Source organism: Diadema antillarum, unplaced genomic scaffold (genome assembly GCF_040938485.1).
Source record: "Diadema antillarum isolate AM-2024a unplaced genomic scaffold, OU_Dant_1.0 seq00001992_RagTag, whole genome shotgun sequence".
In the NCBI taxonomy this organism is placed as follows: Eukaryota; Metazoa; Echinodermata; class Echinoidea; order Diadematoida; family Diadematidae; genus Diadema; species Diadema antillarum.
In genome coordinates, this window is record NW_027272648.1 from 179339 (window position 1) to 195708 (window position 16370).

Sequence of the window (16370 nt, forward strand, 5' to 3'; positions counted from 1 at the left end):
AATAACAGTAACATTCAGCTGCGTTTAATGGTAAAATTAATGTTTGATGTTTGCTTTGACGTTCGGAAAAGAGTAACAATAATATTCAACTCCTTGCGATGATAAAACAAATGCTGGATGTTTGCTTTTACGTTCGAAAGTAAATTGCAATAACATTTAGCTCCTGAAGATGCTAAAATAAATGTCAAATGTTTGCTTTGATGTTCTGAAATGAATAACAATAATATTCAACTCCGTACGCTGACAGAATAAATGCCGGATGTGTGCTCACCTGACGTTCGAAAGTAAATGTCAATAACATTCAGCTCCGGAAGATGCTGAAATACATGTCGAATGATTGCTTTTACGTTTGGCATGTTTGGAAGTGAATAGCAGTAACATTCTGCCCCATACGATGATAAAAAAATATTGGATATTTGCTATGGTACATTTCGAAATAAATATCAGTAACATTCAGCTATACATTTGAAGGTCCAAAAATGTCTGATGTCTGCCTTGACGTTCAAAAATGAAAAACAGTAACATTCGGCTCCATGCGATGATAAAATAATAATAGTCAGATGATTCATTTCACTTTCGGAAGTGGACAGCAGTAATATTCGGCTCCGTTCGATAATAGAATAAATGTCGGATGTTTGAAATGAATAACGGTAATATTCTGCTCCGTACGATGCAAAAATAAATAACAGATTGTTGCTTTAACATTTAGAAATGATTAATGGTATTAATCCGCTCAGATACTAAAACAAATAGCGAATGTTTGCTTTCACGTTTGGAAATGGATTAGGATAGCAGTCAGCTCCGTAAGATTCTAAAATGAATGTCGCTTGTTTGCTTTTACATTTAAAAATGAATAACGGTAACTTTCGGCTTTTTACAATGCTAAAACAAACGTCGGATGCTAACAAATGTCAGCAAATGCTCCCATTTTCTCATTTCAAACGTAAGTTTTGACCTCCTAAATATATAGGCATCAACTTTTATAATAATCTCTACGCCTATTTGCCAAATCTTAAAACACAGAGTAAGATGATTGAATTTTCTATTCATTTGTTTTAGACATGGGCATCTGTATCACTTCAATAATGTTTAATATTAATTAATCTATGTTTAGGAGGACCGATTTAGTTTTTCTAATGTTTTTCCTGATTTTTTTTTTATGTCACCAGATTTTACTTTCGACCAACAGAAAATAAAAATCAATGATATAGGTGACCCGATAAAAGTTAGTGCGGAGCCCTGTCTATTTTACTCTTCATTGTGATCGGCCTAAACTTCCAGATTTTCATTATCGCATTGATGGAAAAAAAGTGCTTGCGTTCTTGGGGAAGAATAAATGAAACAAACTTCGTGAAAAGGCAAAAACAAAGTTTTAAAAAAGGCACTACGCAGGAGATTGATGTTTTGACAGTGGAGCGTGATTAATGGCAAAGATAGGGTACCTATAACTGTCAACGTAAGCAGGTGCGCCACGACGGTTGAGAAATCTACGCGCACGGTATGACTATCTCGGTCAAAAATCAGAACACAGTGGTTAAAGAACAGCAGATGATGGGCAGCGCGTAGTGATATCGTAAGTACAACTCCATTGGCACGGGTGCTATGTGCATACCATGTGCGTGTGTTAGTAGGTGTTGGGGATTTTTCTTGTCAGCTGTGTATCGGGTATTTCTTAATTGGGCGCGCGATTGTTCTGGTCTCAGAATATTTACAATCGAGTGTGAAAACATTTGTGACATGTCTTCGCTGTCCACGCGCGCTCAATCGGAGATGCTGAGTGATGTTTGCAATTTCGATTCGAGCAACATGCTGGGAAAAACAATAAGTTAATTAAGATTGGGACATTAGATTTCCCTTCGAGGTAACCGAAATTCGAGTTATCTTTTTCGAGCTACGCGAATTTTAATACACGGAAACTCCATAGGAACAATCGGGACTTTCATTTTGCCCCCGAGGTAAGTGATATTCGGCTTATCCGACGTCGAGGTATCCGAGTTTGACTGTATGTCAAAATTGTTGGCATATCTGACACTCCAAAGCGTACTATTTTCCAAATGATGTCACTTTTATGATGACATCTTGCCTATGGTATACTATTTGCAACATGATTTCAGGAAGCAAATGTGACATCACAAAGCAATTCTGACATCACACACTGGGAAATGTAACGATTTTTGAATAGCAAATAAATTTTGAGCAACATCATGTGCTGCTTTCTATGGTGAATGTAGGATCCCTCCACAACATCGCATCAACTACATGACTTCCTGCCTCGCATTTCCCCCTTTTTTTGCTTAAATTTTTGATAAAAAATATGAAATAAACATACTCTGCCTAATTTTTAGTTTCCAGTTATTTATTTCCAATTTAGTTTCCAGTAGCTTATTTGATAGGCTTTGGTGCTTCCAAAAGTACTGACAGAGGCTGTGCCCTTGAGTGAGTATTATTATTTTGGAGTCAATTTGCCCATAGTTTAGAGTAATGGTACGGTACTGGTTGAGGTGAGGATTCACCATTTACATTGTAACATTATATGCGTTTTTCAACAACTCCAAGGGGAATTGAAAGTTTATTTGATGAAAACTGGTTTTGAAATGGCTGAGAAATAAACAAAAACAAAAACAAAGCAAAAGAAAACACTGAATGAATAAGGTGTTAAATGAATTAAAAGGTTAGAGAGTGAAAAGGTACTGAGAAGGATAAGGAGGGAGATGAGAACATGAATGTAAAGGGATGAGATGAAGAAAAAAAAGAGTGAGTAAGGGAGAAGAGAAAAGGAGAGAGAGAGAGAGTTAGAGGGAAAGGGATGAAGAAAACAGAAGAACAAGACATAACTGTATTATCACAATAACATTACAATTACTACAATTACTGTGAACGCCGAATATTTCGCGAGGTTTTTATTTTCGCGAATTTCGCGAGTCAGGTGCTATTCGCGAATTTCGCGAATCAGGTGCTATTCGCGAAATTAAAGACACGTGAAAATATTGACTCTGATCAAGCTATGAATGTGACGTACATGTATACATTTCTCCATTCGGTACAGGACTACACGATCGTGAATTTAACCACTCGCGAAATCATCGGGAAGTTCCGATTCCCGAAAATTTAGACTCGCAAAATACATGGCGTATACAGTATAACAATCTCTTTATAACAGGATTTCCGTCTATAGACCATTGATACATAACAACTCAAGTCACTTACATGTAACTGTGCATGCAGTCACTTCACTTTTCTCCTCTGCCTTTTCTTTGGGGTTGTTTCTGTGTGTCCCTCTTTTCTCTTCTTCCCAGCTTTCTTTGGTCTTCCTGTAGACCTACTTGGATTCAAGACCCACATGTCGATGCCATGCTTGCGCCAGATGTGGTTTTTAAGGCTCACTTTGTGTGTAAAGGCCTCAGCGCACATCTCACACTGAAACGGTTTCTCCTTTGTGTGCTGTCGCATGTGGCCTTGCAAGTTATTCTTCTGGCTGAATCCACGTCCGCACACTGTGCAGGTATAACTCTTCACCAAGCTGTGAGACTCCATGTGCCTCCGCAGATTCGAGGACGAAGAAAAGCTCCGGTCACACAGCTTGCAGGGAAAGGACGTCCGTAACTGACTATGCATGTGTCTGATGTGCCTGGCAATATTTTGATAGGACTTTCCACAAATCTCACAGACATAAGACATGTTTTCTGGTTTCAACTTATTCATGTGTTTAGCTCTACAATATGCGAGATGATCTCTGTATACATCATAATCTGCATACCAGTGATAACAATACTTGCAACGCCTCACTTTTGTATGCATGTTCAAGTGCCTGCTTATCGAAGAAAGAATGACATTTGTCTTGCAAAAATTACACTCCAAAAAGATGTCACTCCAGCCTTCCATCCAGTAAACGATGTCAATGTCCTGATCAGGAGAAAAACTCTTGGGCTCGTCCTTCAATTCAGACTCTACACTTGCTACATTTTTGCTTCCATTGCCTGTTTCAAAACTCTCCTGCTCATCATGCATTCTGACGTCCATGGAATGCTCTGCATTTTCCTCCTGATTCACCAGAGTCCTGTCTGGAGATCCTTCCCTCCCCTCACTGTTTCCAGCTTCCAATTCTCCGATGTCCAACAACCCTGCATCACATGTTGTACCAAACTGCTCATCAATCATCGCACTTGACAAAGTTTTCTCCTTGTGGATAGTCCCTACTTCTGCAGGATGGATGTTGTCAGGTTGACCCTCTCCAGAGAGATGACCACTGTCTCCTTCCCCTTCATCCATTCTCTTTACTACCATCCCTTCCTGGTCAGTTCTCCTTTTTGATGCCCTTGTTTGCATAAATGTTCTCCTTTCAATCACTACGGGTGACAGCTGACATTCACTTAAATCTTTTGGCTTCTCTAGGCACTTACGTCTCTTCAGCTCTGCTTGTGGGTTGTACCCTCTCTTCCAGAGCTCTTCCTTGTACCTCTCCAGGACCTCTGGTGTCTTCTTCTCCTCTAGCAGCTGCAGCAGCTCACTCCTGAATACCTCGCCCTGCACTGCATGACTGCTGTTCATGTGGTTGCCAAATTCAAGTATGGACAAAAACGACTCCACACAAATTCTGCACCTGTAACGCCTTGCCAGTCTCAGATGTTTTTTCAGCATATTCTTTCGCCACTTATGTCCATCCCTGCACACAGAAATATAAAACAACTAGAAATGTCGCTATGGCGACTGGTATGCCTCCGCCATAATGCATGATTCTCCTAATAGGTCTATAGTACATGTGGACAATGTGTGATTACATTTTCACAAAATTGGCAAAATATTGAAATGACAAATGCATTGAATGTTTACCTTCTTTGACCTGTGTTTAATTGGGTTAAACATGCATACATCAAGTTAAAAAAAATAATCCTGCTGGCATTGCATAAGGGCATTTCCGTGAGTTGTGCGACATGACCACCAAAATTTTACCCGCATATTTCAGGACAACTGATAATCTTACTTTGTTAGCCATAGTTTGAAGTGTGTGAAACCAACTTTACCTTTAAGAAAAGTTCCCTTTTGTGCATTTTTATACCTTTTGAAGCCAGAAAGCATTTTTTTACCTAAAAATCCCTAAAAATGCATTTTTGTTGCTCTTTGTGATTATTTTTTATATTTGAGGCTCAAATCAAACTTTGTTTGGTTTTACAAATCAAAAATATATCAATCTAGCAGAAAATAAAGTGGAGACCTCGATATAAGATATGTACTTCGGACACCAGCGTGCTCTTACATAGCTCGAGAAGCTGCTGTAACGTGAGTTACCGAAACATGAACTTTTTAACCTACCAATTTTACTATGCCCAACTGAGACATGGTATTTTGGATTATCAAATAACTATGCAGCACACATCCAAGAAATATGATGGGACTTATAGTCTTTGCTTCAAATTCTCATAGCAGAGGTCTTAAAATTGTAACGTGAGTTACCATGTAACGTGAGTTACCACAATGTAACGTGAGTTACCGACATGATTTTTCTTTAATACCAAGAAATGATATGAAGGTTGTGATTGTAAGTAACCAATGAGTACATGATTACTGAACTCTTGTATTAAGATTCTATTTCCAGTAGATTGTTATTCTCTTGGTCTCTCTCCAACACCAAACCAACTGGTCTACATGTACAATGTATTAATTACACATGTTCATCACATGTTAACTTCTGAAAGAAACTGTTCCATATTTACTATTTAATATTACAGTGCATGTATCTGTTACGAAATCTGTTACGAAAGTTGTTAAAAGACATTTCTTCTAAAGCTGCATGGACCTTGTTCCAGCAAATTATCAAAAGTTTGTGATAACTATTAATAGCCTCCTGATTGGGATAATCACTGCATGATTACTCTTGAAAAGTTCTTGTTTTTGTAATTCAAGTGATTACTATTTGACATTTCATAGTTTATACCTACCTGTATAGACCAAAGCCATTGTTTATGAGGCTGAAACATTTACATGTATGAACAGAATTTTAAGATTGGAGCTCGCTTCCTGCTGTTTTTTCTGAGATTTTTGAGAACTGAACATTGTGAATTTGACACGCTTATGTGTTTTATACTATTCTACTCTGAGGTTTTAGCTATATTGCTGCAAAATCCTACAATGAAACTTTTCCATGTTTACTATAATTTACTTTACATGCTGATCTATTACCAAAAACTTGTTGAATGTGAACCTCATTATCAGACATTTTCTTTAAGAGCTGGACAGTCATGTACCTTAAAGCAAACTATCAACATTTTGTGATATTAATAGTTAGCCTCCTGATCACAAAATGTTTACTATTCATGTTTTTCATTGGGATTTACTGCTTCAGTCTGCTTGATTACTCTAGAAAATACTGGTATATACTTTTTACATGTATGTACAATTCAAATAATGGCTACTTGACATTTCATAGACCAAAGCCATTATTTTTTAAGGCTAAAACATTTATGAACATGTTTTATTAAACTGATCAATACTGGTAGCAGATAACTAAAATTTATCTGCAGTTTCTGTAATTCAAGTCCAATTTCTGTACCAGTTCGTATAAGAATTTGTAAACAAATCAAACATACAAACAATTGATTATTGAGTAATTCAAACAATTATCAAATAATTGGAATATAAATTGCATTGTTTAAAAGTTAAAAGGTTTATTGAAATATTTCATTTCTGAACCTTTAAACTCTCCACAGACTACATGTACAGGTCTCTAGTCTCATGACTCAGTGTATTAAATGGAATAGTTTATGGATGACTTGTTTTATCTAGATAGCCTGAAATCCATTTAAATCTAGTAAAATAAAAAAACAATCAAATCAAATTCTCAATTAAATCCTCAATTTCTGATGCATTTGTTAACTGGAAAAGAGTGTAATTTAATGAAATAGACTCTGTTTCATATCATTTTGTTGAATACAATTTTTGTCTCAGTACAAATGAAAGCTTGGAAAACGACTCAATTAAAAATGAAATTTATCTTCAAGTTGGTATTCTAAATGTAAAGTTTCCTGCCTTTTGGTAATCTCATGGATAATATGGGATTAATTACTGTCAGATCAATGTTCAAATCAATTTAGATTCATTATTCATGGAGTTTGTTTGTGAAAAAAAGTTGTCTTGGTAAGTTTTCTTTGGATTATTAAGACAAAAAATCGTCTTGTGATCATGTGGACAAACTGTAACGTGAGTTACCGTAACGTGAGTTACCGCTTCACATGACAATACCTGGAGAATGTAAGACAATTTGAATTTTTACCATACTCGGTGATGTATGTTGTTAGTCCATGACTTTGACACAATAGACTTTAAAGTCTCTCTGTTTCTTGTTTGAGGAAACTTTTGAATATAAGACATGCCAAATTTTTGCATGTCCAAATTATGTAACGTGAGTTACCGACATTTGTAGTGTTTTTTCTCATAGTTCTCATAAGAGTCTGTGGATGTAATGTTGCTGTGAGGTAGGATGGAGGTGCATGATACTCATTCACATATAGTAACTCATATCACTAATTAGGTTTTAAGGATATTGATCTCAACAACCTAATTTTGAGTTCAAAATGTAACGTGAGTTACCGTGGAAATGCCCATAAATATAAGGAAAATAGTAAAAATTTTTGAAGTATTGCCCTTAACCTTTGACCCCTGACCTTTGACCCCATGCACCCTAAATTCCCTAGATAACCACTGCCAGTCAGTAGATGCATATATACTATGTTCCATGAAGATACCTTGAACAATTTCCAAGATACAGAGAAAAAAGTAAAATTTTAACATTTTACTTGACCTTTTGACCTTTGACCTTTTGACCTAATGACCCCAAACTTTCACCAGAGAATCTTAATTGGGTAGTACATGTATACACTAAGTTTCAAGAAAATATCTTCAGGCATTGCATAGATATGGGGGAAATAGTAAAATTTTAAGCATTTGACCTTTGACCTTGAGCATGTGCACCCAAAAGTTGATAGGCACAACTTCACCCCCTAATACACATACATGCCAAGTTTCATTAGGATACCTTAAAAGGTTTTGGTAGTTACCCTGTCCACAAAAGTCATTACGGACGGACGGAAGGACGGACGGACGGACGGACGGACGGACGGACGGACGGACGGACGGACAGACGGACGGACGGACGGACAACCCGAAAACATAATGCCTCCGGCACCACTTCGTGGCGGAGGCATAAAAACAAAGAATGAAAGATATATTGTAAGGGGTATCATAACAAAAGAAGGCCAAGTACAACTTATTCCCATCACAGGCAAAGAAAGTGACTTGGGGGGGGGGGGGAAGGGAAAAAAAAATCATCTATCCTCATTTGCGAAAATATCTGTACGCAAAAATAACAGTGTATACAGTATATGGGTCAATCCACGTCAATCAACCAATGCTGTTAACCCAACCCCCTTCAAATTTCTTTTAACTCGAGCCAAATGTTCACCCTGCCTGATGTAAGATTCTGAAGTATTTTTTATATTATTATATATTATTCAATGTATATGAGTCAATCACAAATAGCGAATTCTATTTAAACTTGCTGTTCGACAATGCATTGGTTGCTAAGGGAGGCAAAATCTTAGCAACCATTTGACCTTGGGGGAACATTCGGTTCGAGTTTAAAGAAAATTGAAGGGGGTCGGGTTATATATAATTTGAAAATTGATTTGATTTGACATTTGACATGTACATATATAATATATGGGTCAATCCACGTCAAATCAACCAATTTTCAGACAATTTGTAACCCGACCCCCTTCGATTTTCTTTAAACTCGCACCAAATGTTCCCCCAAGTGTCTGACGGAAGATTCTGAAATATTTTGCCCCAAGGTCAAACGGTTGCTAAGATACAGCTTCCCTTAGCAACCAACGCGTGGTCAAACAATCGAGTTTAAATAAAATTTGCTAGTTTTTATTGACTGCTGCAGCCAAGTTAGATGAATTACATTGCTCATTTTCTGTAAACTGGAAGAACTTTATGACCCTAACATGCACATAATATTATGGCGCGGATATGACTATCCGTTATTGCGCACGAGGTCACCGAAATTGGTGTTAAGCGTCAAAGCTAATGTTTTTGGGTGCATGTTTGGAAGCTGATAACTTGAAAATTCAATTAGCTTAGAACCCAATATTATGCATATTTAAAGACTCTCGCTTGTTCTACAGACCTACCAAAAATCCGCCAAAAAGTATGCGTTGTTTTCTCGTAGGGCGCCCTCACAGTTGGATTTTTGCAAAAAGTTGCCAAGTTCAAGGTCACAAATCAACACTAGTACCTACACCAATTTTTGTGTATTGATAGACATTTACCTATATTTTCATGGGTTATGAAAAAAATGTTGTTACCGAAATGTTTAATAGCTGGTTAATGCATTCGAAAATGGTCATAAACATCCAAAAATTCACGTAAAATGACATGTGAGATTTTAAGCACATTTTCAAACTGTGATAAATCAGAGATGAAGTGCCAAGACACGATGGTATCTTCTGGGATGATAGTCTGTAATTAGTACCAAATGGGTATACATCACAAATCATTTAGTCTTATTGGCAATGACCTTTAAAATGCAGCTGAAAATCACAAAAAACAATAAATCGGTCAATTTTCCGTACCATAATGGTGTTAAAGTGTATTTACGTTGATTTTTAGTTGTGTACCCTTTCTATATTAATGATGACTTTAAGCTGAAAACTGCAAATCATGTTCTATTTTTATTCTATTTTAAGCTACAAATAATATTTCAAGTCATCTCTAGATCTTTTGACCTTGACATTGTTCTGAAAATAGCTGTCTATAATATTATCATATTCCCAACACACAAGATTTATACCATATTTCAAAATCAATTTTCTCTCAGACAGAATGCCTGATCATGGTTATATTTGCAGTATTGGTAGTCTGTAACAAGTATTTAGAGGATCTGGTGTGAACTGATTTGTGGAACATGACAATGACCTTGAAAATACAACTGAAAAATGTAAAATTAATAATCGTTCAAATTTCAAATATTTATGGTGTTTATACCGACTTTGAATTAGGTGACATTTTCATATCAATAATGACTTATGGCTGATTGTTGCAAATCACATTCTATTTTTGTTTTATTTTAAGCTCCAAATAGTAGCTAAAATCATATCCACATCGTTTGACCTTGGCATGATTCTAGAAGTAGCCATAATGCCTTCAATATTCACAACACACATGAGCTTTACAGGATACTTTTAGAAATTGAGAGTCTGTAGATATGCATAATATTGGGTTCTAAGCTAATTGAATTTTCAAGTTATCAGCTTCCAAACATGCACCCAAAAACATTAGCTTTGACGCTTAACACCATTTTCGGTGACCTCGTGCGCAATAACGGATAGTCATATCCGCGCCATAATATTATGTGCATGTTAGGGTTATAAAGTTCTTCCAGTTTACAGAAAATGAGCAATGTAACTCATCTAACTTGGCTGCAGCAGTCAATCAAAAATAGCAAATTTTATTTAAACTCGATTGTTTGACCACGCATTGGTCGCTAAGAGAGGCTGTATCTTAGCAACCGTTTCACCTTGGGGCAAAATATTTCAGAATCTTCCGTCAGACACGTGGGGGAACATTTGGTGCGAGTTTAAAGAAAATCGAAGAGGGTCGGGTTAACAGCATTGGTTGATTTGACGTGGATTGACCCACATTTATTATATACAATAGCTGTGAATGGTTTGATTTTGAAAAGGGCATTCCAGCCAGTGAGAGAGGTATTATATCATATTGCCGATGGCTGGTGGAGGTATTTCCCTAACATGGTCAAATGGGCATTTAAATACAAGGGCCCCCATGTTTATCAACAGGCTAGTATCCATCCATTTAACTCGATCCTTTCGAGAACCTGGTATACCAGGGCCCCGTCTTATTAAAGACTTGTGATTGATCTAAATCAATCACAACTTTACGACTGAATGCAAATCCATCTTACAAAAAAAGTTATGATTGAAATTAAGAGGAGAACTGCAATCAATCAATCAATCACAGGTTGCCAATGATTGCAACTCTCAAGAGATTTGTGATTGATTGATTTCTATCACAAATTGTATGAGACGGGGCCCTGGTTCCCATGGCATCAACTGACGGGAACCTGGTATACCAGGTTCCCAAAATGTAGACAGAAGTGACTGCATTTCATGTCAATTTGTGTTAGGATGCCCACAAAAAATTGCTTTAATGGAAAGATAAGAGTTTCTCCTATAAATATAAATCTGTTTTCTTTCTGTATGAAAGCTGTGGGTATCACAGTATGATTTGTCTTTTCTTCAATGCCGTGCACTTGTTTTGCTGTAAAACTCGTATAAGGATGTACGTATAGCAATCAAGGTCGAGCTCAGTAGATATCTAATTTTGCTGACCCCATTCAGGTGCATCTTTTGTGTATAACATAACAGTTTGTGAGCCCATCAGCGCACACTCTATTCACACCTTGCGCCTGATCTATACTTCTATTGCTTGATGATACATGTAGTTGACCGTGGAAAGAAGGTTCTATGCACTGTTTGACTGTTTTTGCACAAGTGGGTTATCAAATTGTACGTTCTCTGTCCACCTGCATAAAGAATCTTGTTTTGGGGCATTAAAGGTACTCAGAGAATTGCGGGAGGAACAGGTTCAAAGTTAACCAGGTGAGCAAGTGGGTTAGTTTTATTATGATGAGTGCAAAAATGATCAATGTCCCCATTGTGATCTTTTTATCAAACTACATCTGATTTCAATTATATCGGGGGGGGGGGGGGATACAGATAGAATACATATATATAGGCCCCCTATTGTCAAAGATGAGAGATATTAAGATGGTATGCTCACCAGCTTTCTTTCTTCTTTCGAACTTTCTCCTTGGAAGGTGTGCTGTGCATCAGACTGATGTGCAAGGGTAGATTTTTGAAGGACTTTCCACAGTACTCACAGGCACAAGGTTTCTTCTCTTCACAACCTGGCAGGTGACTCTCATACTGCGTTTCGCTCACGAACCAGTTATTGCAAACCATACAATGTCGCACTTTTTCATGCCTCAGCATATGGCTCCTCATACGAGAGAAAGAGATATCTCTCTTGCATACATCACACTCAAAACTAATGTGACTCCAGCTATTCATCCACCAAATGATATCAATGTCCTGGTCAAAAGAAAAACTCTTAGGCTCATCCTTTAATTCAGACTCTGCATTTGCCACATTTTCACTCCTACAAGCTGTACTGTATGTTTTCAAGCCTTCCTGCTCATCATGCATCCCAATGTCTGTACTTTGCTCTGCATCATCCTCCTGGTCCATCAGAGTTCCATCCGGAGATTCTTCCCTCCTCTCACTGTCATCTGCTCCCAATTCCTCCTCCAAGTTCAACAACCCTGCTTCACATGTTGTACCAAACTGCTTATCAGTCAACTCACTTGACAAAGTCTTCCCTTCCCCAAGCATGCTGGTTAATAAATCACTGATATCATCTCGAGCCATTTCTGCAGACTCATTTGAGACAGGGATGTTCACAGCATCTGTACCCTCAACACTGATGGTTTCTTTACCACCAATTTCTTGGTTCTCAAATCTTGAAGAATTCTCCTGTGCTGGGCTAGACACAACTGCTGAAACAACTGCAGCTTTGTTTTCTTCTGCACAGAGAGGTGTTTCATCATGTGACAATAGACAATGATCTTCTAGTGATTCTTCCAAAATTGTTCTTTCCCTTGAGATGGACTTTTCTTTTTTCTCTCCTTCCTCGATGCATAGCTCTTGAAGATTTTGTAAATCTGTTGCATCACCAGAGTGATTCTTGCTTATCAAAGATTCAGTGTCATTACAGCAACCATGATTTTGGACTCCTCCATCATCTTTCCTCTGGCCTTCTTTTCCCCAGATAGTCCCTACGGTGCCCACGTCTGCAGGATTGATGTTCTCAGGTTGACCCTCTCCAGAAAGATGACTCCAGTCTCCTTCCCCTTCATCCATTCTCATCATCATCATCCCTTCCTGATCAGTTCTCTTTTCTGATGCTCGTGCTTGCATTCTTGTGCCACTTTCAATTGTTACAGGTGACAGCTGACATTCACTTATATCTTTTGGCTTCTCCTGGCACTTACATCTCTTCAGCTCTGCTTCTGGGTTGTACCCTCTCTTCCGGAGCTCTTCCTTGTACCTCTCCAGGACCTCTGGTGTCTTCTTCTTCTCTAGCAGCTGCAGCAGCTCACTCCTGAACATCTTCCCTTCCTTGTCATGATTGCTGTCTATGTGTTTGTCAAATTCATGTACGGATGAGAATGATGCCGGACAACTGGTACACCTAAAACACTTTGGCAGAGTCATAAACTGTATCATGTAGTACCTCTGCCTTTCAAGTCGGCTGCACAAAGAAATGAAAACAGAACATAAAATCAACATTATCAGAAATATCAAAATGCAAAGTACAATTTTCATCAAAGCAACTTGGAATTCTTTTTAAGAATGGTATGCTCTTTAACATTTCATAAAGTGGTTTCTTATTCTCTTGCAAAAAATTAAAGGCTGAATCTTCACCTCAACAGATACTTAACCATCCCTTTAAATGTGCATATCAATATGGAGTACTACAAACTTGTAGATATACATCGTAAATAATGCTGTTATGAACATATATTTAAAAAATAACTAGAAATGTCGCTATGGCAACTGGTATGCCTCTGCCACAATGCATGGTTCTCCTAATACATGTAGGTCTATAGTACATCTTGGCAATGTGAAATGACAGTTCAGTGTAATTGTAGTGAAATTTTAGGCATTTAATCTTCATCTTCGGAAATGACCTTCGACCTCGAGCATGTCCTGCCAAGTTCACCCGCTCATGTAAAATTACATGCCAAGTTTCATTAGGATACAGTGCACTCCCGTTATAAATGAAATGCTCGGGCCCGGCAGTTTTCTTTCATTATAATGAAATTTCATTAAAACCAAACAATAACAAAAACAAGGAAACAAGGGAACATATAACAAGCCCTATTTCATTTCCGAACTAAAGGACATTTAGGTGTATCAGAATCTGTGTGTTTTGTAATAAAGAACCTTCAAAACAATTAAACGAACTTTATTTGATTTCAGATTATTGTATTACAATAATGCAAGTTCTCCTCCAAAAATGTGTGTGACACACAGAGCGAACACACAGTTACTGTATATGAAGCGTTCACCCATGCAGAGACGCTCTATGTGAATGCTTGTTCCGCTATGTATTTTCGAAAGCGATGCCCATTTCGTTATAACGGAACACACTTCTTTTGTTGTTCTTTGTCAGTGGCGCTCGGAAAAGACTTCGTTAAAACGAAAATTTTGCTATAACAGTGTTCGTTATAAGCGGATTTTGAACCATAGACTTTAATGGCGATAATTTTGGGACCAGAAGTTTTACTTCGTTTTAACAAATTTTCGTTATAACCGTGTTCGTTGTAACGGGAGTGCACTTTACCTCAAACTCTTTTTTAGTTATGCTATCAACAAAATTGATTACGGATGGAAAGACGGACGAAAGGACGGACGTATTGAAGGAGGGACGGATGGACAACCCATGAACGTAATGCCTATGGCAACACTTTGTGGCAAAGGAATAAACAAAGACAGAAAAAGGAAAAGAATACTAAAAAATGAAAGCCCAAAATGATACAGCTCTCAATCCAGTCTTCAATAAGTTAATACAGGGGAAACTCGGTATAACGAACACTGCTATAACGAGATATCGGTTATAACGAGGAAATTTTCCCGGTCCCAAATTTCCTTCCACACAAGTCTATGTAAAATGCTACTCTTATAGCGAGATCGGCTATAACGGAATAACTGCTATAACGAGATAAATTTTGTGACTTCCAAACAAAGAAAAACATAGCCAATCAAACCTGCTATAGCGAGGTAAAGCAAAATGCCTTCGGCAAAGCTTTACTTCGCCTGTGCTATCATCTTCCGAGATTGTCCGGCTTGATGCGCCAAAAACTGTCTTGTACACACATAATCATTTTCTTCAGTGCACTCCAGCTAGCACTGCATGTTGTACGTGTAAGTGTGTGTGTGCGCGCACACTGATACATGTAGAAAATGTGGTGGGACGGCCATAATGTATACATGACATCATCATGACGTTTAGCAGGAATGAGGCAATCTGATGCTGTGATTGGCTTTCTACATAGGGATTCCCCATCTTCACACACACGCAGTCATAATGTACATACAGAATGTGTCACATACACACACAACATTGTGCAGACCATGATTATTCAAGCTTCCATACAACACACACCCATACGATAACCACATACCAATCCACATACGATCTTGATACAATCGCAAGCTATATAAATTTACAAATTCAAACATCTACAATTAAAAAGAAACACATTCTTGACTTGATATTGGATTTCCTTGGCGAACAACATCTTCTTACCCATAAAGGTGAGTAATTCCCTCACACACAATATCAAATTATCAGTATTGATTGAAATATGATGGGTAGTCCCACATGTGCAAATTAATGTCTTTATGTTATGCCTTTTTTTTATGTCTACTGATATAACGAGATATCGGCTATAACGAGGAAAGTGACTCGGTCCCGACCATCTCGTTATATCGAGTTTCCACTGTAATATCATACATTTCTTTTGCATTCATTTTCACATCTTACTAACGTTTACAATACGTACAGAACTAGAAATGTCACTATGGTGATTGGTATGCCTCCGCCATAATGCATGATTCTCCTTATACATTGTAGGCGTATAGCACAATGTCTTCACAATGTGTAATGACAGTTTCACATACCTAACTAGCAAAATACTGAAATGGTAGATTTGTCACAAATGTGTTGAATATTCACTTTCCTTGAACCAGGTTTGCTATATTGTCTAAGAGTGCAGGTAGATACAGTGCACTCCCGTTACAACGAACACGGTTATAACGAAATTTCGTTATTATGAAGTAAATCTTCTGGTCCCAAAATTATCACCATTTAAGTCTATGGTACAAAATTCGCTTATAACGAACACTGTTATAGCGAAATTTCCGTTAAAACGAAGTCTTTTCTGAGTGCCACAGACAAAGAAAAACAAAAGAAATGTGCTCTGTTATAACGAAATGTGAATTGCTTTCGAAAATACGTAGCGGAACAAGCATTTATAGCGTCTCTGCATGGGTGAACACTTCACACCACTGTGTGTTTGCTCCTTGTGTCACGCACAGTTTCCGAGGGGAACTTGCGTTTATTATTGTAATACAGAACTTTATCCCATCACATTTCACATACATATTGTAGCTTTCCAGTGTATGATGAGTATTCAGCAAAAAGAATATAATACGTGGTTTCCTTGTGTT

At 37.6% G+C, this 16370-nt stretch overlaps 1 protein-coding gene across 1 annotated transcript in view; it reads right to left on the reverse strand.

Moving 5' to 3' along the window:
- Positions 1–16370, reverse strand: part of LOC139713519 (uncharacterized) — a 30123-nt gene that overhangs the window by 3485 nt on the left and 10268 nt on the right. The window contains exons 4-5 of the mRNA XM_071625246.1: positions 11857–13386; positions 3208–4663 (exon numbers count right to left, since the gene is read on the reverse strand). Of these exons, the coding sequence (XP_071481347.1) occupies positions 3226–4663; positions 11857–13386 (2968 nt within the window). The 3' untranslated portion in view covers positions 3208–3225. The remainder of the gene's footprint in view (positions 1–3207; positions 4664–11856; positions 13387–16370) is intronic.